The sequence below is a fragment of the Prionailurus bengalensis genome, chromosome X (assembly GCF_016509475.1).
Source record: "Prionailurus bengalensis isolate Pbe53 chromosome X, Fcat_Pben_1.1_paternal_pri, whole genome shotgun sequence".
Lineage (NCBI taxonomy): Eukaryota > Metazoa > Chordata > Mammalia > Carnivora > Felidae > Prionailurus > Prionailurus bengalensis.
In genome coordinates this window covers 27,501,156-27,524,245 of record NC_057361.1, presented here as the reverse complement: position 1 = coordinate 27,524,245, position 23,090 = coordinate 27,501,156, and the positions used below count along the sequence as shown (strand labels likewise).

General features: G+C 40.1%; 1 protein-coding gene across 8 annotated transcripts in view; it reads left to right on the top strand.

Moving 5' to 3' along the window:
- The window catches only part of DMD (dystrophin), a 2,018,590-nt gene that overhangs the window by 1,413,281 nt on the left and 582,219 nt on the right, over positions 1-23,090 (top strand). For 2 of the 8 annotated variants that reach the window (XM_043570316.1, XM_043570322.1), the window contains one exon: positions 20,480-20,515. The exons of the other annotated variants lie outside the window; for them this stretch is intronic. In XM_043570316.1, the coding sequence (XP_043426251.1) occupies positions 20,480-20,515 (36 nt within the window). The remainder of the gene's footprint in view (positions 1-20,479; positions 20,516-23,090) is intronic. 8 annotated transcript variants of the gene reach the window in all.

Genomic DNA, 23,090 nt, shown 5'->3' with positions numbered 1-23,090 from the left:
CAAGAATGTTCTGGATATTAGTGCCAAACGCCTGGTGGTGTTTATTTACTTAAAGGTAACGTCACAGCTCTGGTTTCTGGGAAGCAGACTCTGACGTGCAGGTTAGCATATGGGAGGTTTATTTGGGAGTGTTCTTGGGGTCAATAGAAGGGAACAGAAGGAGAAGCTGGGCTGTGAAACATTCCCAGTAGAGACCTCATCAGAACTGAGGCTGAAGTGACCCTTCAGAATTGTTATGATTTGGGGAGAGGGGACCAGACCTTTATAACTTCACGTCCAGTCACCCATTGGAGATGGGCTTTAGGGAAAGGAAATATAAACTTGTGCGAGGTGATGTACTTCAACCAAAGCAATTCCTGTAAGGGAGTTGACAGCTGAAGGTTGTCTATCAGGAGCGCTACCGGCAGCTGAGGAAATAACTCCCTCCTTTCTGAAGGGGAATCTGGGTAGCATATTACAGCTTCTCAGCATAGATAAGTTCACTATTTCAAATGAGGCCTAGCTGGAAAAAATTAAGTGTCCAAAATTGAGTAGATTGCTGAAGTAAATTGCAGTGTATTGTAAGCCAATATGTACTGTACGATATTGTTTTGTTGCAATATTTATTGCCCAAGTACATATATATTTATAGAAACACATACCACTTATATTTCTGTGAAGATTCTACATATCCATATGGAGTGTTTTGGGAGGAAATATGTATAGATATACATATATATATGTGTGTATATATATATATATATGGAAATATGGGAGGAAATATGTATACATATATGTGTGTGTATATGTATATGTGTGTATATATGGATATGGATATGGATGTAGATATAGTGAAAACTTAGTATGGTAAATATGGGCTACCCCCACTGACAGGTGTTCATTCCCACATTGTCAGGTGTTTCATACATACTCTGTATGAAAGGCTCACTTAAGGCAGTGATATATATATATATGAATATGTATATATCTGTATGTATATATATATATATATCTCACATATATAATTAATATTTATAACTATAATAAAAATTAGAATTGTCTTTGGGTGGGTAGGGTTATGGGTGTTATTTATGCTGTTTAATGGATTGATGTTTCCATATAGTGTTATGAGGCTGTATCGTTTCTTTAGATAAAGAAAAACAGCAAAAGAAACTTTAAATGATCACTCTGGAAAAGAATGCCAATATCGGATAGATTTGTTCAACTTTTCCATTAAAGATGCTGAACAGCAGAAAAAATGTACGAATAGGACAAAAAGAGCAGATTTTGAAAAACGGAAAGAAATGCTTAAAGACAGAAATGTTGCTCAGCTACCATTACTGAAACATACAGCATCTGGCTTTGGCCACCTTGCTTTTGACAAATTCCTTTTGGCCAAAAAATGTGAGGCCAAATAATATGCTACTATAAAATTCTGGGCGCTCATGCTTACCATTTATTATGCCCTGGCATGTCCCAGTCACTGTAGTATACACATGGCATTTAATATTTCTAATCCTCAAGTGTAGTGCGCACTAACTGGTATTATACTTGTTTTGTAAAGGAAGAGAATCAAAGACATTCAGTTAGTTGCCCAAGGCAATACCATTGGCAAATGCCTGGATTCCAACCCAGGCTTATTGGCAAGAAACCATGTGTATACACGCGCGCACACACACACACACACACACACACACACACACATAACATACACAAATTACGTATATAACAAATATATATTTACAATGAACTTAGCATTGAGAAGTACTCATTAGGACATATTTGGGAATAAAAAGAGTCTAGACGAAAATGCGTTCCCCAAGAAAGATGAGGCATCAAAATAGGCTTTCTTATGATCTTCAACTATTCTTTGAGAAAATATACCCAGGGAAGCAATAATAGGGAATCTGAATCTTGAGCAGAAAAGCAACAGAGAACTTGTCAAAGAGCTAAGTTATGAATGTCAGGGGAAATAATGCTTTTGCAGCCCAGATAGGCACCCATAGGGTGAAACAAATTGGTCTCACCACAGTGTGCATCTCCATAAATGAATCTCTTGTATTCAGCTATGATCAAGCTCATTCTTCCCCTTCCCCACCCCTCACTGCACACACATGCATCTCATAGGATAATTATATAGATACCATCCTGCGTTTTTAACTAAATTACTAGGCCCAGGTATTGTTTGGCTTCAGTGGGGAAACAGTAATGGTATGAGTAACAATAGATCAAAGACAAGGCAGGATTGTGAAATTCCGCAATTAATAGAAATGGTACAGAGAGATGAAATGAAATCTTTAAAGATCTGGTTGTTAAGTCATGTTGGACAAATACAGCCATGAGGAAATCAAAAGAGAAATATTTGGGGGCACCTGGGTGGCCTCAGTCAGTTGAGCGTCCAACTTCGGCTCAGGTCACGATCTCACAGTTTGTGAGTTCGAGTCCCGCATCGGGCTCTGTGCTGACAGCTCAGAGCCTGGAGCCTGTTTCAGATTCTGTCCCCTTCTCTCTCTGCCCCAACCCCACTTGTGCTCTGTCTCTCTGTCCCTAAAATAAATAAACATTAAAAAAAAGAAATTTTTTAAGTTTTTATTTAAATTCCAGTTAGTTAACAAGCAGTGTAATATTAGTTTCAGGTGTACAATTTAGTGATTCAACCCTTCCGTACAACAGCCGGTGCTCATCCCAAGTGCCCTCCTGACTCCCCATCACCTAGTGAAACAAAGAGAAAGAGAGAAATTTAATGTTATACTCCAAGAACCAAATCAAATGCATTATTGACTTGAAGGAGGTGAGAATTACAGGGAACTATTGCTTTTATACTGGTTACACTTCCTTAACGAATAATGAATTTTAAAGTGTGTGGCTTGCACAGTGTTGTCAATTGTCCTTCGTCAATATCATTATGCATAGCTGTTGGGTCGTTTTTGGTAGATAACAGTAGTAAAAGCTTAGTGTGTTAGTAAGGGTTAGTTACTCTCCCATACCCTCACTCTCAGGTGTTACGATCACAATCTGTGTAAAACCTTTACTCAAGGCAGGCAGGCATGAGAATATTCTAAAATTTAAGGGTAGGATTCACTTAACCTTAGAGAGGGTATCATGCAACCAGAATCTTTGGATTCATGCGGATATACAGCATGGTGTGGACATCAAAACTTGGGTACCATTCCAAAAAGTACAGCGTCCGTACCTTGCTGGATTTTTATATCTGGCCCTGATAAAGATGAGGAAAGTCTCTAATAGAGTTTACCCCAAACATGTATCTTGAATAACAGCAATCTCATAAATGAAAATTCGTTTCTAACATTTGTTTTGCTCGTTAGCAACACCTCTGGTGTTGACTGATTAAAATGGTTAAAAATGCTTATAGCACCTGCCTCAGGAATCTGACCTTTCTGATTAAAGTCTGACCCCTCCCCCATATGAATTCCTGATTGAGGCCACTGACGGCTAACACATTCTTACTATCACATATACAATATCTGTGCTGAAGTCTGTTAAAGTAAATTATAGACTTCATGACATAGCATTCAAAATTTTTTTTCACGGAAGATGGTTTTTGGGTTTTGTTGGTTTGTTTTCCCACCGGCATTTTAACATGCATCCAATCAAGAGTCTTGAATGATTCATAATCTCCAAGGTCAAATTTCTTCATCCAATTTATCTTCCTTACAGAAATCATCATGGGTAGTTGAAATGTGTAGTGTAGGTGTGCCTTGATTTAGGGTATTCAGCCTTAAGAATATATGTTTCTGGTGAATGAGCTGACTCTGGGTCAACAAGTATTTGTGCCAGGATTTTGTCCTTGTTCATAAATATTTTAAGTGAGACGTTTCTTTCATTTCTGTTGATGCCCAAACTACGTGAGAAATTGGATTATTTTGAGTGGTCTCACAACAAAACAAAACACGAAGCCCCCAAATGAAAAATTCTTTCTACTTATTCAGAAGAGGCACCTGTTTTGCGTAGGTTCAATCACAAAAGAAATGCTATTATGTGAGAATATCTCCCTGGCTTGTATGGGGGTAATGGGGCATGGGATTTACAGATTCGGCATTCACGGAAACATTGAAAAGATATGTAGCTTTTCCCTACAACTTTGCTTACTGAAACCCTCAGTGTTTGCTGTGAAGAGTTTATTGTTTGCTTTTCATGCAGATCATCTCAGTTTTTATTTGTTTATTTAATAGTCTGTAATTTAGAATAATGTAGTCTTTTTTTCTGGTACTGTTTTGAAGGAGCAAGCAGAAAATGCTAACGGGAAACAGATTAGCAAGTATCCCATGAATCAGAGTTCATTCTTTCCTCTTTCCCTTCCTCCCCGCTCTTCTTTCCTTCCTTCTTTGCCTTCTTTCCTACCTCCCTTCCTTTGTTCCCTTCTTTGTGTTCTTTCTTACCTTTCTCCGTTTCCTTCTTTCTCCCTTCCTGTTTGTCTATATCTTCTGCTTTGTCAATGAGAGAATCATTTATTGTAAACGGACCGGCTGATAGTGAAGTTTCTGTGAAATCGCAGGAGTGCGTAGGGGGGTGGGCTCTCCGGTGGGAGCTGCCTGGTGCTCTGCATTTCTTATTCTCCCTCCACCGACTTTGTGATTAATTCCAAGGTAGACAAAAGTTTTCATCTTAAACTAGTTTGCAAAGTTAATCTCTAATGGCGTTGCTCTTCTTAAAAATGAACATCCCTCCAGTATGAAAATCTCCAGTAGTGAATCAATTCAGGTGATTCAGGGGTGTAACTTTTGCAGCAGGTGAGTGTATGGACTGATACAGCTACACCCATAGACTTCATTTGTGACCTTCTCTCTACCTTTTTGTATGTCTAAAATGTTTCCTCATTATGCTCTGTGAAACAACCTCATCATGTTTTGAATAGCTGGGGTGGGTAACGGGTAAGGGAGGAGAATCATCAGGAAAAGCTGATCATAATGCTACTTCAACTCCAAACTTCGGCTGTTAATGTCATCACCACCAACATTTTAAATTGATGCTGTTACTGTTTTGCAGTTCTTTTCCTTTGATTACTCTTGTGGATGTAAGCCTTTAGGCATAATATTTATGTGCAGGATTTATGCAGGATTCTTCTAAAGGGATGATGAGGTATCCATTGTACTGTGAGAAACCTCATCATTTAAAAATTTCTTAATTTGGTTTTGCTCAGAATGATCAGAAAGAATAAAGGCTATGTAGGATTCATCTCGTGAGAATTAGAGCGGGAGGCTTAATATTTCAGGTCTTTCTTAATATTGGCACATCTATGAATCAGCAGTAGATTTTTTTTCTCTCCTTTGAAATATAAAATTCTAGACTTAATTAAAATCTCACTCATGTTTTACCCCCGGATGAGTCTGTGTTTGAACGTTCTTCCACTTTGTTTTCAACTTTGGAAGAGAAGCGAGGAGAAAAGAAAACAGCAGCATTAGTAATTGCTATTCCTCTGTCACCTCCTGTAACGCTTGGTTATTTTAACTTATCATTGAGAAATATCTCAGAGGTCCCTTCCCTCTATTTGTTTTGTTTCTGTACATGTTTGTATTTCCTCAGTTTGGAGAAAACCGTCTGCCATTCTGAAGGTCATTTACCTGAAAATGATAGAGAGCTGCCTCACTTCAGACAAGTGCATAGTAATTATCTATCAGCGATCATTGTTCATTAGCTCCCTATTTCGGGATGGAGGGACCGCCTCCCCACCTCCCGCCCCCTCCCCTCCCCCCCAGCACATTATCCCAGAGCCTACTGATTCATTCACGTCCTTGGGCTAAATTGGCCACCCACTGTGCTCGTGTTGTTTTGTGTTTGGTGGTGAAAAGATTTAATTGGATATTGTTGAAAAGACACAGAGGCTAACTCTCAATTTTCATGTGTGGCTCTTCCCTCTCCCTCTGCACCGCCTCCTTTCCTTGATGAGAAAATTGCCCTCTCCATGGTAACAATTAAAAAAAGCTTTCCGAGTTTTTGGTAGTACTTGTTGCAGAGAAAAGAAGTCAAAAAGTAGAAGCAGTTTAAAAATGAAAAGGGGGAGGAAGACAGCTGGGAAGAAGGCTTAATGTTTATGAGTGGGTGTTGATGGGGGAGAATGAAGCTGAATGAGCAAAGCTGAAGGGAAGCTGGTGTTTCTGTATCCCAGAAGGCCGTCCCCCCTTCCTATCCTGCGGGCTGTCATTCCCCCAAAGATAAGGGCTTTATTCTGGATTTCTGCCAGGATTCACTCCTGAAGAGCTGCTAGTCACAAAACAACAACACCCTGATTTCCTCAAGGAGTCACAGTTCATTATTTTTTTTTTTTTAATGCAACGCTTTTGTGAGCTGCAGTTTCCACCTCTTAATAGGGGCATTCAAAAGGCACTTTGGGTGACAGGATGAGGGAGATGGCAATAGTGAACCTCTCCCGCCTCTGGAGGCCTTTGGTTAAACTAGGTTTGCCATGGAGGGCTGGATTCTCACTGCTTCGTGCCTGCTGTGCTTTCCAGATTGTGGAATTTTGTAACCCTTTGCACTGACGTCCGCGTAGTACTGAATCAGCCCCGAGAAGGGTGTGCCACATTGTGACCAAAAGTTTAATGCTAAGTGGCTGCAGACCATTGGTGGTGGGGTGACTAATGGCTCCCCAAAGATAGCTGTGTCCTCACCCCTGCCACCTGTATGTTACCTTACACGGTGAAAGGGACTTTGTGGAAAGGGTGAGGTTAAGGATGTTGACATGGGGGCGGGGGATCTTCATGGATTATTCTGGTGTGCCCATGGTCATCACAGAGGTGTTTAGAAGAGAGGCCGCAAGGAGATAATCCAAACAGGCAGGGGGAGGAATGAGAAGGTGCTACCCTGCTGGCTTTTAAGATGGCGCAGCTGGGCCAAGAGCCCAGGAAGCCTCTGGAGCTGGAAAAGGCAAGGGAACAGGTTGTTTCTCAGAGATTCCAGAAGGAACTCAAGCTCTGTTGACACCTTAATTTTTGTTTCTAACGCCAGTGTTCAGACTTCTGACCTCCAGAAGTGTAAAACAATAAATTCAGATTGTTTTAAACCACTAAATTAACGACAGGAAACTAATACAGCCGTGAACATTTGATAACAGCTGATTTTGCGCAATTTTAATGCAGGCTTTCTTAATGCAGGCTTATTTTCTCTTAACTATAAGGAATTAAAGTAGGGTATGAAGAAAGTGTCATGATCGCCCATTTTAACCACAGAAATATGTATTTCCGGTATTTAAAAAAAGACAGGGGTGCCTGGGTGTCTCAGTCGGTTGAGCGACCAACTTCGGCTCAGGTCATGATCTCTCGGTCTGTGAGTTCGATCCCCGCATCTGGCCCTGTGCTGACAGCTCAGCCTGGAGCCTTCTTCCGATTCTGTGTCTCCCTGTCTCCATGCCCCTCCCCCGCTCATGCTCTGTCTCTCTCTGCCTCAGAAAGGAACATAAAAAAATTTTTTTTAATTAAAAAAAAGACAAATTTAGATGCAATGGTGCGGCATGACAGCGGTAAAGACAAAACAAGAGAAAATGTCCATTTGGAAATGAAGTTGGGAAAAATGAACAGTAACAAACCAATTATGTAACTTTCCCTCCGTTTTTTTTTTTTTTTTCATGATTTGTTTAACCCGTTGCACTCGGTTTTAGATACTGAACTGCCATGAAGCATTGATGGGTTCAGTGTCAGTAGAAGCGTCACAGGGGCAGGAAAGTGAAGAATGTATTTGAGAAGAGAAAGGAGAGTAGTTTGTTCAGATGCTGCCGGAGGACAGGGATAGGCGTGGCAATCAGGCAGACCCGAGTTCAAATGCTTTTCTCCTCCCACGTGTCTGGCTGTCTTTGGGGAAGTTATGAGTCTCCTCTGAGCCCATTTGGTCATGTGTAAGAATAGCCAGCTAGGGAGGGTTGTCTCAGGATTAAATCGTGTTTGTGAACCATCTAGCCCAGCTTCTGCTACATTGTAGCTGCTGAGGAAGTGGTAGCTATGATGTACGGGGGAAAAAAACGCTGGAAAAGGACGATCTGGGGCATTTTCTTCCACCCACACCACATCTTACTTTTGTGACTTTGCATCAGTTATGTAACCTCTCTGTGCTTCATTTCTCTTATCTGTAAAAGATAGTAAAAGTGCCTAACTCAGATGGTTGGTCTACATTAATATAGGTAAGGTGCTTAGGACAGTTTCTGGCACATAGGAAACTCACAATACTAGTTGTTGCTGTGTTAGAATTGTTAGGCCATGGGAGTTTGAATTGTAAGGCAGGGAACGGGGTGACAAGTTTCAGTAGTTATGGATGGAGAGGACTGTATTTAAGTGGATCCAGATTGGGGCAGATAATTACTATTAAAAGATGACACGATGGATATTTACGAAACCAAATCCGTGTAATCCGTTGCATCCCTCAGATTCCCTTTTCTCCTTATTTTTTTTAACCTTCTGTTTTGGGCTGCCCTTTGTACAAATATTTAATACTCAGACTTCTCTGTAGTAACACATGTGCTAAGAGTTAATTTTGTCAATACTTGCGTATGATGTCATCCCTTTCATGAACCAACAGCTCGGGATTAGCTTTGTGAAGTTTTAATGGAAGTCTTGACCTCATTAGCACCCCTCTGGCCACTATCTTAGAGAAGACTTCCGCTAAAAGGAAGGCAGACCATTCATGGAACAGAGAGACAGACAGGAAAGAGGGAGGAAGAACTGAGATAGAAATATTAGAAATGAGAACCAACCGACAGTACTGTTTTATGTATTGTTACCAGTTTTTGCCTCACCTGGTCTCATGCCTCTAAAATGTCCCGTAAATAAAACACAGAAATGTGAAGAGAGAATTCTTACTGCAGCCTTTCTCCACGGATTGCTGCTTCTTTATAAATGACTTAAAATATACTGAAATGGGTGTTAATATTAAGCACCGTTCCCCGTAAAACAGAGAATTAAACTTAACTCTTCCCTATAATGTAAACAGCTTGATTAGGTATGCAGCATTGCAAAATCTAGTTAAGAACTGATTATACTTGCCCTTGGAGCACATCTAGAGGCTCATGGGTAAAGAGTTGTGCACATTTTCCTATCAAACAGAACATGAGGTTTCCATATTCCTCAAAATCGGCTTTGGTCGAGCCATGGGTTGGCTTGGAACTGTGCCACGTGAAGCAGTGCGCCCCTTCTTCCCCCACCCCCCCAGCTGGGCTTCTTTCATGGTGCAGAGCGAGTGTGTGATTTAGTGGCACAGTGTGCTAATGTAGACCCATTTTTATAGGATCAGAACTAGTACAGTCCAGAGAATTGAAAAGTATGTCTGAGCTTCTCCCCCTAGAATATGTCCCCTCCTTTAAAAGCTGTCACACGGCAAGTTCCAATTGAGTTAAAGGCTGTTGTGCTCCTACAGGGAAATATATTCTATTGTAATTTTTATGTCCCCCAATAACAGTCTGTTCTTTGTTTACTGAAGAGAGCTTTTATGTCATAAAATGGCATTTTTTTTTGACAGGGAAGCAGAATCATTGTTTTATTATAGAAAATTTCCTCTTGCAACAGCAGAAATAAATAGCTCATCTCTTAAGCTCCTGATCAATGTCTAACACCTCCTACCCCAGCAACACTTCACTGCAAGTGTATTAACACTCCATGAGAGCAACTCTCTTCACCTACCGAGAAATGATCTTCACAAATGATTTACAGCTAAGCCAGGGCTTAAACACATAGCACCCAATCAAAGGCAGATTTTTATCTTTTCCCCAGTCATATAGATCATATAGATCATATAGATCAATGTCGGCCTCTGAGTATATGCAAAGAATGTTGTCTCTTTTGAAGCACGCGGCCCAATTGTTGAGCTTTTTTTTTCTTTATATGTACGTCTACTGGGACACATCACACTGTTTGGATGTGAAGGTGTCGTATAGATTGGGGCACACCTCTCTTCTCCTTTTGGATATCGTGTCTCCTGTGTGAATGCACACAGCTGCCCTCATGCTCCCTGCCTCCCGCCCTCACTCGTCTCACACTGGTTGGTAAATCTCAAAGAGGTTTCCATGTCATGAAGATACCATTTTTTTTAGCACAGACGCATAATGGCTCACTATCCGCAGGTGATCTTTGCTCTGTAGGGCTCAGAACTTGGTGACGTCAGAAGGTTGAGACCTGATAAATGAAATACATTCTCTGTAACATATTCCTCAATTGCTGTTACTGCAAAGAAACTCGGACTAGCCATATGTGACTCATTTCTACCTAAGGTACTTGAATGTTTATAAATAGGTTTATGGCTTTTCTGTCCCCAAGATTGGGTGACATAAAGGTAATTACCCTCATTTTACAGATAAATAAACTGAGCCCAGTTCTCTCCCTGTATATGCAACATGAATTGAACAGCTGTGCCAATTATTTTGATAATTCACGTCTTCCCATACACCACTCAAAGATGGGAAAGGAGCCTTTGAGGGCTTGAATTACACCGATTGACTGTGTATATGAGTTTAATTGCCTCTAGATGATCACTCAGGCTCCACTTGACTTGCACGTCCGGGTAGCGTCACAGAACAGTGACATCTCTTACTTGGGCGATACGTGCCACGGTTCTCATCTCAGCTAAATAAGTGGCATCTTTAAAATGTTTTGAAAACATGAAAAAGGCTGGATGCATTTTTAGCATAACCTTTCATTGGCCGTGAACTTTTGTTGTTGAAGGGATTAGTGTAGTACTTATTAAATAACAGGCTTCTTTCCTAGAACCTGGAGACTTATCTGAAGACTCATTTCCCAAAGGAAATATCATAGGTCTAATGCAGTAATAGATATAAAAGGACATTGCAACGTTAAGTTCACAAAATGTGACGTCAAAATATTATGATGATAATTCTTATTACCGCTGATAATTGAGGGATCCCAATTCTCTCTCATTCCCTGGCAGTCTCTTTATTCTTCAGAGCAGGAATCTAAGAATTTTAACATTCTGAGTGTTCACTTTTTTCTAAACTGAAACGAAAGTCACTATGTACTCGCATCTAATTTAATATCACATGACAAGTGGGATCAGAAAATCTGCTTAATAATTCTCTGCGACAGTTCGTTATCAACAGTGGGGCTGAATTTCTTTTACTTGCGTGCAGTGCAGTTACTATTTTCTCCTGAAATAAAAGGATGCATGAGGTTAATTTAGAATGGTTTGCATGTTTTCATGACTGGAAATGTAAACAGAGGGGCTGGATGAGGGAGGGTTTTCTTGGATCATTACAGTTCAGCTTTTGAGTCCTCTGTTCAAAAGGACTTTGGACATGGGGCACCTGGGTGGCTTAGTCGGTTAAGCGCCCGACTCTTGATTGCTGCTCAGGCCATGATCTCCCGTTTTGTGAGTTCGAGCTGTACATCGGCCTCTGTGCTGAGAGCACAGAGCCTGCTTGGGATTCTCTCTCTCTCTCTGCCCCTCCCCTAACTGCTCTCTCTCTCTCTGTCAATAATCAATAAATAAAATTTAAAAAAAGTACTTTGGATGCAAAGGTACAAGGTTAATATTTCCACAATGCCACTTTTATTGGGTCATCCCTCTGTTCTAGAAACTCCGGTGCTGCCCATTGCCTTCGGTATCATGTCCTTACTCATTCGTCTGGTAGTCAGAGCCCTAGCTTCCCTTCCCAGCTTGGTCACGGCCATGAAAATTCTGCTCACTGCAGAGCGGCCCCCCCTTCTGGAGCACTCTATAGTGTATTGGTGCCTCCACACGTTGGTTTAAGCTCTGTCCTTGGCCTGGAATCGCCCCTCCCATCACTGGGTCATCGCTATCCATCCTGTTCATCGCGTAAATGATAGTTCAGCTTCCTGATCCTCAAAGTCACTTTCCCTAAACAGGCTCGTATTAAAATTGCGTTCTTCAGAACCCCATCAGCATAGAGTCTATAGCCTGTAGACTGTAACGTTTGCCATTTACATACTGTGTTCTCTTACTAACTGCGTGTGTGAATGGGAATGGGCAGGCCTGAAGGTCGTCTCCCCAGCTGCATTGCTAGCTCATTGCACGTTGAATTCATTGGGAATGTTCTTTTATTCCATCCTCTCTCACCCACAAAGCACATGCCCTACTGTAACATATTGTGCGTAGACTCCTGCCAATACATATTTCCCACCCATTTGATCGATTGGTACGCAGTTACCTGTTAACGCTGGGCCTCTTTATCTGGCATTTCTACAGCTGTGGATAGTATCTTTAGGATGCAAAATCAGGATATTCTGCACCAGGAAAAATATTACAAATAATGCCCTCAGAGAGTTACGTTTCACTGCTCGTGTCATGTAATTTGTCGTCCATTTTATTAATTTGGTTCACTTACAATTCAATTTGCTGTATAGTGTGCTCTGATTAGATAAAAGACAAATTATCTTGACTACTTGAAGTTAGAATGCCTCCAAAATGGTGTTATTTAAGATAGAACAAGAAATGAATGATGGAAAACTTGAGCAGAAAAAAAACCCCAAAATACGTATATTATAAAATGATTTCGGTTTTCCCTTTCTTCTAAAATATATGGGGGGAGAAAAAAAATGCATCGCTCATTTCATTCGTCATAACATCAAAAGCAAAGGTGACGTACATGACAAAAACTGGTCTTAAAACTGCCCCAATTATCCTTTGTCGACATGAGGAATTTACGGAACAATAGAGTTTCAAGAAATGTGAACAACGTAGAATAACTGATAGATCTAATGTTGAGCAGCTAAAAATATCAGCGCCCTTTCTATCAGCTAAGAAATGTAGTTGCAAATCATTATCGACAAATTGTAGCCTAAAATTCTTCTTTCTTCTTGACTTTGAAATTATATTTCAAGATCCCTAATTTAGACCCCATTATTTACTTACTGGCTTGTGTAACTGAAAGTTTTCATTTTTGCATGTTAAGGGGTTTATGGAATGCAAGTGAATCAATTCTTTACATTTTCTGTGGCAGAATAACTTGCAAATGATCATCAAAATCTCCTTTTCAACCACAGGAAAGAATTTATTTTAAAAATAACATGCTAATGGTAGATTAGCTTTATATCACACCATTACAAGAAAGGCCTCAGATTCGGGAAGCTTAAGTTTTGTCAGCCCCCCGAAATGCCAACGAATAAGGAAGATATTATTACCAAAAAACAGAGCGATGAGTTCCACAGACTGTCCTACTGGTTTTTGAAGCTGATAATTTCTTAACTAGCTGTCCTAGGTTTCTTGTTTAAAGGTAGGCAACTGATCACTAATTTTTATAATATTAACAAACACTGCTTGAAACAGAGATGTATGTTCTAGTCATTCCCCCACCCTTCTAGTTAGAATTATCTTTTTTGCATTGCTGTTTCCCCCTACTGTGTTCAGTCCTTTGGTCAGTCATCACTCTCACGCACGGTTGTCTGTTTACCATATTTCCCGGAAAAGACCAAGAGTGGAGGAAGGTGTTCCAGCCAGAAAGGATAAAGTGTACAAGGGCATGGCATTCCGCAAGTCGTGGCTCCCATGCCTTCATTTTTTCTAGTCTTCACTGTTACCTGGTTCCTCTTGATAAAATCCAAATACCTCAGGCTGGTTTTCAAAAACCCAACCATAAAACAAGATCAATTTTCTTTTATCTCATCACAGTGCCCTATACAACAAATTTGATTATAAGTAAACCAAATATATAAACAGGAAGATAAATGACACGACGTGAGTAGTGAAATGTAACTCTGAGGGCTTCCGCTATGCCTATCTAAATTATCTCCTATTTTTCCCGGTGAAATTATAGACATCAGCCACCCTAGCTGAGGCTTTCTTTTATTTCTGTGTCTTTGCTCATGCTTTTCTTTCCCTTATTTTTTTAACATTTTATTTATTTTTGAGAGAGAGAGAGAGAGAGAGAGAGAGCGAGCTCATGCACACATGAGTGGGGGAAAGACAGAGGGAGGGAGACAGAGGATCCAAAGCAGGCTCCGCACTGTGAGCCCAGAGCCCTATACGGGGCTTGAACTCACAAACCATGAGATCATGACCTGAACTGAAATGAAGAGTCAGATGCTTAACCACCTGAGCCACCCAGGCGCCCCTCTTTCCCTTATACAGCCCTCCTCATGACCTAGCCATATCTTCCAAGGTTCAACCACAGCACCATCCTTTCTATGAAGTCTTTCCTCAAAATTCCCATGTGTGATCATTCCCCAAACTGATTCCTTTCAGTGGCCGTTTCTGTCTTCGCCATTTACTTTGGTGCTTCTGCTAGACCTTTTCTCCGATATACTGTCTAACTTCCTGTTGCACCCTGGGAGGCCAAATAATATGAGCAGCGGTAAGCTTGCTTACCCAGTGACCGTGCGCTTCTAGTGGGAGGCACTGGTGGTGCAGACGGAGAGAGGAGGGCGAGTCAGGTGATCGTTAGGCCCCTTTACAGCCTCAGCCCATGTCAAGAGGTCCTCTCCCTGCAGCTACGTCTCAGACTCTCTTAACGGCACCCTCCACTTAGCTTTTCCAGCCTTGAGGAAAGTCTCCCCATCCCAGTTTGGATGGGTCATTTGTTCATTGCAGGTACCCTCACTGATTCGGTACTAAGTGAATTACTGAAATCACTGATTTCCCCTTTTGTGTTCCCATTTCATGTTCCTGTCCCATTTAATCTCATCTGTGCGATAATTAAACCATACTATGCTATCCTGTAATATACTCTATTATACTACAGCATACGTACTTTGTAACTATATCCTACATAGCTCGTTAAGTGTGTGGACTCTGGGACCACATGTCCTATGTTAGAAGTTCTGACACGTAGCGTGTGTGGTCCTGGACAAATTGCTTAACTCCTTTTTCTTCCATTTTCCTCGTCTGTAAAATGGAGGTGACAGTACCTATCAGAGTATTATGATGATTGAATTGGTTATTTTTTTTATTGAGCGCTTTTATGGCTCTTATGCAACAGAAAGCATTCCAAGCATTTTATAAACAGGAGCCCTATTTATCCTCATAACAAACTTAAGGGATAGATATTCTTATGATCCTCATTTTACAGTGGTAGAAATGAAGAAGAGAACGGTTAAGTAACTTGCTGAAAATAATCATCCAAGTGAAGGGCAGCCAGGATTCCAACCCAGGCAGCCTGACTCCAGAGTCCATTCTCTGTGGACTCTGGCAGACTATTCTGGCACATAGTAAATGCTTAATAAACAACTCTTACTGTTGTTAGGAATTGTATTAATTGTTGATTAATTAATTAATCACTCTATTAATTGTCGATGAGTTCTTTATTTTTGGCTAGATTATGAGTTCCTTAAAGAAAGAGGTCAAGGTTTATTTGTCTATGTCTATTAGCCAAGTGCTTTGCATATATTTGCAGGTTAGTAACTGTTCATGGAATGAATTACTAATTGTTTCTCATGTATTTTTCAAAGCCACGCTAGCCTTGGAAACAACTAATAACTAGCTAAAACTGTAAATGGAATTTGAGATCCCCCACAGCCATTATTATTGCCAGGACGACAGTTTACCCTTCTAATCCCAAATTCTTAGATGATTTACCACTTTCTCTATATGTTCCTTGCTTTACTTCTCCCACAATCACAAAGACTTTGCTTGTCCAGTAACCATTGGTGCTGACAGGGTCCCATCTCAGACAACGGCCAGTTGTTTTGTTCTGCATTTCCTGACCAGAAGAGATTTTCCCCCAAACATGGATCTTTTAGCTTCCTGGTTGATACTTAAAGAAACTTAGAGTAAGTTCTCAGGAACCAAACAAGAGGCATCTGATGGACGTAATATAATTTGTGTTAAAGTGCAGCCTTCCCATCACAACTTTTATTCTCTGCTAACTTCAGGGTTGAGGCCAGGATTGGCTGCATAAATTGTGGGACCCAGTTCAACATGAAAATGAAGGACCCTTTGTTAACAAAAATGATAAAGAACTTCAAGATGGCCGCAGCACCACGGTAAACCAAGTACGGGACCCATGAAGCCAGCCCTGATTGAGATATCTGCCTATCCAATGGAATACTTTTTTCTTAACTTTGCTATCCTCCAGAGTCTGAAAACTTGCCAAAAAATTCCTTTTACAAATGTTTTCCAGGAACTCTAGTGTTTGTTATGCATAAAGGAATTTTGGCGGCTTGCTTTGATAACCTAGTATTCTTGAGCTACGTGTGTAGAATAGAACCTCACCATCACAATGTAACACATCTAAATCATTCTTTTATCTACCAGTTCAATTCTAGGCTCACTGAAAGTAAGGGGCATATTCCTTTTAAAAAAAAAAGTAGCTGTGGTTTTTAATAGAGGTGCTTTTGAAATACTAATTCACTTGAATCTTAAAAGGGATATTGGTAATGTTCAGAAATTGTGAGTTATACATCTTGGTGGTAATATCATGGAATCACCATGTTACGTAGATCTGAAGAGTTGATGAGAAGTTTAGGGTCTAAAAGAGCAAAAGTGGGTATAGTAGTTGGGGCTTGAGATTAAATATCCCAAGACAGGATTAAAAAGGAAATGATTTTATTTGAGGAGATATCTTTGTGCAAGGACATGGGGAGGAAGTGAGAGAAGGTGGGAGAGCCATTACATTAAAATGCAAGCCTGACCCCAGATGAAAGAAAGAGGGAGAGAAGGCTGTGCAGAAGCATCCCAGTGTGCAGTCTAAGCAAAGCTGTTGGGGAGTCGCTGAGCCCAAATCAGCCACAGGAGCCCGATGTCTCCCAAAAAAGGCTCCGCTTCAGTATTGCTATCACATTCAGTCATTGGTGGGAACAGTCTGCGGGAGATTTGGCTTCTCTTCAGTGTAGTGATGGGTTTCCAAAGGCAGCAGCTGGGTTCCTCAGTCAGTTAGGTCCCAGTCGTAAAAGGCTTGCACATCGTCATGGCCACCACAGTGGGTATTAGCAGCAGTGGTATTTAAAGACCTGTAAACATAAAACTCCTGGAAGAAAACACAGGAAAAGCTTCTTGACGTTAGTCTGCGAAATGATTTTTTGGATAATGACACCAGAATCGCCGACAATAAAAGCAAAAATACACTAGTGAGAGTGCATTAAATTAAAAAAAAAATAGCTTCTGCACAGCAAAGGGAAAAAAATCAACAGAATGAAAGGTGACCTACAAAATGGGAGAAAATATTTGCCAATCATGTATCCGATACAGGGTTAAGATTTAAAATACGTAAGAAGAACCTCCTGAAACTCAATAGCAGAAAACCAAATAATCAGAATCAAAAATGGGCGGAAGACCTCAGTAAACATTTTTCCAAAGAAGGCATCCAAGTGGCCAAGAAGTACACGAGAAGGGGTTCACCATCACTGATCAGCAGAGAAATACAAACCGAAACCACAGTGAGGCATTACCTCACACATGTTGCAAGGGCTGTTTCCAAAAAGAGGAGCGATTACGGCGTTGGTGAGGGTGTGGAGAAGAGGGAACCCTTGTACACTGTTGGTGGGAATAGAAATTGGTGCAGCCACTATGGGAAACAACATTGAGGTTCCTCAAAAAATTACCAATAGAGCTCCCCATATGGTGCAGCAATGCCACTTCTGGGTATATATCCAAAGGGAACGAAGTCAGGATCTCAAGGAGATATCGGTGGTGCTATGTGTATTGCAGCATTGTTCCCAATAGCCAAGATATGGAAACAACTTAAATGTCTGTCAGCAGCTGAATGGATAAAGAAAATATGGTATATGTATATATATTCACTGGGATATCATTCCGCCCGAAGAAAGAGGGAAATCCTGCCATTTGTGATAACATAGATGAACTTGGACAACACTATACGGAGTGAAATAAGCCAGACACAGAAAGACCAGTACCGTGTGATCTTACTTATATTTGGAATCTAGAAAAAGGTGAACTCAGGGAAACAGAGTGGAATGATGGTTGCCAGGGGCTGGGAAGTGGGGGAAATGGGGCAGTGCTGATCACTGGGTACAAACCTTCAGTTTTCAGATGAGTAAGTTCTAGAGATCTGCTATACATTATTGTAACTGTAGTTAATGTACCGTAAACTTGAAATTTGCTAGAAGGGTAGATCTCAAATGTTCTCGTCACACGCACACAAAAGTAACTGAGAGATGATGACTATACTGAGTGTGGTGATTATTTCACAGTGTATATACATATATCAAGATATCGAGTTATACCATTATACACAATTTCTATTTGTCAAACTCACCCAAATAAAGCTTAAAAAAAAAGTTTTATTAAAAAAAAAAAAAGGAGTCTTAGGGAGGCCTGGGTGGCTCAGTCGGTTAAGCGTCTGACTTCGGCTCAGGTCTTGATCTGATGGTGTCTGGGTTCACGCCCCACGTCCGGCTCTGTGGTGACAGCTCATAGCCTGAAGCTGCTTCAGATTCTGTCTCACTCTCTCTCTGCTCCTTCCCTGCTCGCACTCTGTCCCTCTCTCAAAAATAAATAAACTTTTTAAAAAATAATAATAATAAAGGAGTCTTAGAGATAATTAAAAAAAAGTTTGTAAAATTTAAACAAAGAAGGGCTGAAGACGATGTAAGTTCCACTTCATTCAGAAGACCCTCCTTAACCCCTAAATTTTATTAGATAGCTCTCCTATATGCTTTGATAACTCCTCGTGCTTTCCCTACCATAATACTCGCCTCAGCCTATTGTAATTGCTTATTTACTGCCTGTCTTAACTACTAGTTTGTTTTCTCCTTGAGAATAATAATTTTTTCCTCCTTTGCTTCTGTATCACCTGTGCCTGGGTCAAAGCCTGACATAAGTCCTAAAAATTATTTGCTGAAACCCAAATTGGGGGGCATTCTGCAAAATAACTGGCCTTCGAAACAGTCAATGGTATGACGCTCAAAGAAAGGCAAACAACTTTTTGAGGTTAAAGGAGGCTAAAAAGATTTGACAACTAAATGCAATGCATGAGTCTGGACCGGTAAATGAAAGGCAATTAATGGGGTGATTGTCAAACTATGAATAAAGAATGTGGATTAGATTATAGAACTAAAGCCATAGTGTATTTTCTGACTTTGAAATTGAGCTGAAGTTATGTAAGAGAATGCCTTTTTTTCTTAAGAATTAAGCACTGGAATATCAAAGGGTAAAGCTGCAGATGATTCACCGGTGCTTCAGAAAACAGTATCTATTATATGTACATATGTAATTATATCCACAGAGAGAGATAGAATGATAAGTTATAAATGCAATGAGGCCAAATGTTAACAATTGGTGAGTCTGGGTGAAGGATACATGGGAGTTCTTTGACCATTCCTGCAATTTTTCCTTAAGTTTTAAAGTATGTAAAAATAAAACGCTTTTTAAAAAAAGTATTTCTTGAATGAATGGAGGACAAAAGGCTAACCACAATTAGAAGGTGTTCATGAAGAACATGAAGAACATGAAGAGATGGAGGTAGAACGTTCAGAAACATAAACAAGTTCTACCAAGTAGGAAAATACCCAGGCCAGTTTAAAATGTAAAAGAGAGGGGTGCCTGGGTGGCGCAGTCGGTTGGGCGTCCGACTTCGGCCAGGTCACGATCTCGCGGTCCGGGAGTCCGAGCCCCGCGTCGGGCTCTGGGCTGATGGCTCGGAGCCTGGAGCCTGTTTCCGATTCTGTGTCTCCCTCTCTCTTTGCCCCTCCCCCGTTCATGTTCTGTCTCTCTCTCTGTCCCAAAAATGAATAAACTTTGAAAAAAAAAATTTTAAATGTAAAAGAGAAGTGAGGGACTGGAGGCACAGTAATGACAGATCCGTGGGTGCCTGGGTGGCTCATTCGGTCAAGTGTCCGACTGGATCTCAACTCAGGTCTTGATGTTAGGGTCATGAATTTAAGCCCCACGTTGGGACTTGCACTGGACATGAAGCCTACTAAAAAAGATGGCTTTGGTTTTGGCCAACCTATTTGGAGAGGCAACACATGCCAGAGAAGAAGCCGGAAGGTGCTCAGTGAGGCAGTGGAAAGCTAGGCATAGGATTAGCATCCTCACAGGTAAAACTCTTTGAGTTACTAGAAAGGCTGCGGTTTAGGCCCTACCTGCCTTATATGCTTTTTTTTCCCCCATACATACAGTGGTTCAATAGACTATTTCACCTTGTCCATCCTCGATGTTAATTTTTGAAAATTATAAATGAAAGAATATAAGGTCTACATCTTTACCTTATGTGTAAGTTTAAGTCATGTTTATTTTCTGAAAAAGGCAACAACTGAAAATCACCACGGGCCTTTGTTCTAAGTATACATATGTGAAGACTATTGATTTTTGTAGAAATATTAAACATATGAAGAGTTTATTGTTCAGGTCTTTTTTTAAACATGTAAATATTAACTATTCAACTAAACCATAGAGTTTTCTGCTTGAGTATTAGGTAGAATTCTATTTTACCAAGTACAATAACAAAGTATAATTCTTTCTAAGAGCTCAGAATGACCTACTTAGAGTATGTATAGTTTCATTGTTTAACTCCCCTTTTCATAGGATTGCTATTTATAACCACTTCCTTCAACCCTGGGGGGACTTAGTAGGATTAACGACTTCTGATTCACTTTGTGTTTGAAGATTTTTTTTTTCTTCCATCTTTGCTCAGCTAGTGGAATCCATGATGAATTCTCATCTCCAAGGGGTAAGCTGTTTTTAGTAAAGCCCAGTAGCTGGCTTATGACTCCTTAGAATAACATCGATTCCTTCCTTCCCTTGTGTTTGTTTCTTCCAGAATGATAGAATCTGTGTAGACATGCTCAATTACCATGCTTAGGTACTGTTAAGCATGTCATGGTTTTAGTCTTGTTCATGTAAGTTATATGTGTAATGAATATCCGGGCTCCTATCTGAAATGACATGTTTTAGCATGACAAATATGGACCACTACAGCTAGAATGAGGAAACTGAACAATAAATAGAAGAGGCCTAGAGGTCATTTGAGGATGAGGATTAGAGTAGAAAGAGTGTTTCTCAGAGAGAAGCATCTGGTGAGAGTACCAGATGGGGAGGCAAAGAACAGAATTTCATCGAGGGGTATTTTGAAGGTGGGTAATTGGAGTAATGATTAGATCTAAGGTGTTCTCCCATCTGTGGGTGGCTCAGTGGAATAGAGACGAAGGTCATTCTATTTGAAAAGTTAGGAGATTATAAAACCACGTTGTCAGGTAAGAGAAATTATAATAGCAAATACAATACACTCAAAAGGAAACCAAATGAAAAGAAAAAAAGAATTATTCTTTTCACTGAGTGTGTGTGTGCTGTTCATTAGCAAGAAAGCCTTTCGGTCACTGTTTTTATAATATCTTAATGGAAAAAATATTTAAATATGCCATATTCAAATCCTTTCCTTTATTTCTGGAAAGAGAATCAAAGGAGAAAATTCCCATTGTGCTCTACTAAGAAACCACTATTTAATGAGTATATTAGTGTCTGATAAATCCCATAGCAATATATATTATTATTGTGCAATTTCTTTTTAGAAATGAACCTTTGTATGTATTGACCAAAGAGTGGGATAAAGAGTTACGATTTTGTTTTGAAATTCTTTAGAAATGAATAGTTTTATTACAGCTGTGAATCTCTGTAGGTTTTTAAGGAGGCTGCTTCAAAGGATGTCATTAATAATCTTCTCAGGTGCTTACAAAGCATGTGTCTGTCAGCAGAATTAGAGAATCACCCAACTAGAGAACAGGTTTCACAATACCCTGAGACCTATTTTGTTCATTAGAGAGGAAAATGGCTTGTGTTAAGTCTAAATTGACATGCGTGCTAATTTCAGCAGTAAAAGCTGTTCACTGTGGTCAGGTTTAATTTAGATTAAAGTTGATCAGGTTACTTCTACAACGTACTTCTTAAACGAACTTTGTGATCCTAAAAGAAGGAGAAAAGTAAAGCCAACCTTGGGAAATACATGCAAAAGAAAAGCAAAGAATAGCTTGGCTGTTTGAGGGTGAATTAATATTAAAACAAATGAAAATGACGGTAAAGATACTCTTGGTTGTGTAAAAATGTCCAAGTATCAAAAAACACAAATTTGCATTTAAATTGCACAAAGCCGGGGCGCCTGGGTGGCTCAGTCTGTTGGGCGTCCGACTTGAGCTCAGGTCATGATCTCGCGGTCCATGAGTTCGAGCCCCGCGTCAGGCTCTGGGCTGATGGCTCAGAGCCTGGAGCCTGTTTCCGATTCTGTGTCTCCCTCTCTCTCTGCCCCTCCCCCGTTCATGCTGTGTCTCCCTCTGTCTCAAAAATAAATAAAACGTTAAAAAAAAATTTTTAATTGCACAAAGCCTACCTAATCCGTTCGTGCCCTGTGTTATCTCCATAGATAAAAATTTGTGTACTTTGCTACCTGTATTATATAGAGTTCTTGGTTAAATTTGAGGGAAATATTTGACTTTATCTGAGGTTTCTGGGTAAGTCTGTTTTTAAAGCATCTATTTGAATGTGTTAAATACTTAAGAGTCAGGAATTCCGAAGTACCTTTTAAGCGTGCTGTGTCACAGATGACCAGAGTTTAACATTCTAACCCTGGAAAACATCTTATTTCATAAAATCTGTCCACAACTATATGGTTCCTACTTTAAAATTTGTTCAGTGCTCTCCAACTGACTTATGCCACTTACTTCAATAGCTGTCTTTGGCAATTTGTTCCATATTTCAAACACCCTTTTGTGTAAAGAAACCATAAAAGTTAGAAACCTGAAAATTGGATTTTTCTTCTGAGCAATCACAGCTTACAAATGTGGAAAATTGGTTAAAAGTTAGCCCCTCCAATTTTTCAACACAGAGAGGGGAAAATGCGCAAAATAGATGCGTAATGTTTGGATAAGTCCTTGCAATTATTTTAATACTACCGAAAGCAATTGCGCTGAAATCACGAGGCCTGTGTCCCTACCAGTTCACAAAAGAAACACCGCACAAACGATCGAAACTCGGCCTTTCTGAACCCAAAAATCCTTAGAAAATCGGCAGTAGTCAAAGGGCATGGCAGATAACTAAGTTTCCTAAACATTACTATCTCCACCACGTTTCATCTATTCACTTTCATTGGCCTCCTGCGTGGTTATTAGGAGAATAAAAACGCGAGATTGTGTGTAAAACATCTGTCACGTACGGGTTATCAACTAATAACAAATATTCGTTATGCCTTCCCAAATTAAAATAAAATGTATTCCATTTTAGAAAGAGAACAAGCAAGAAGTCTTATTTTTCCCAAG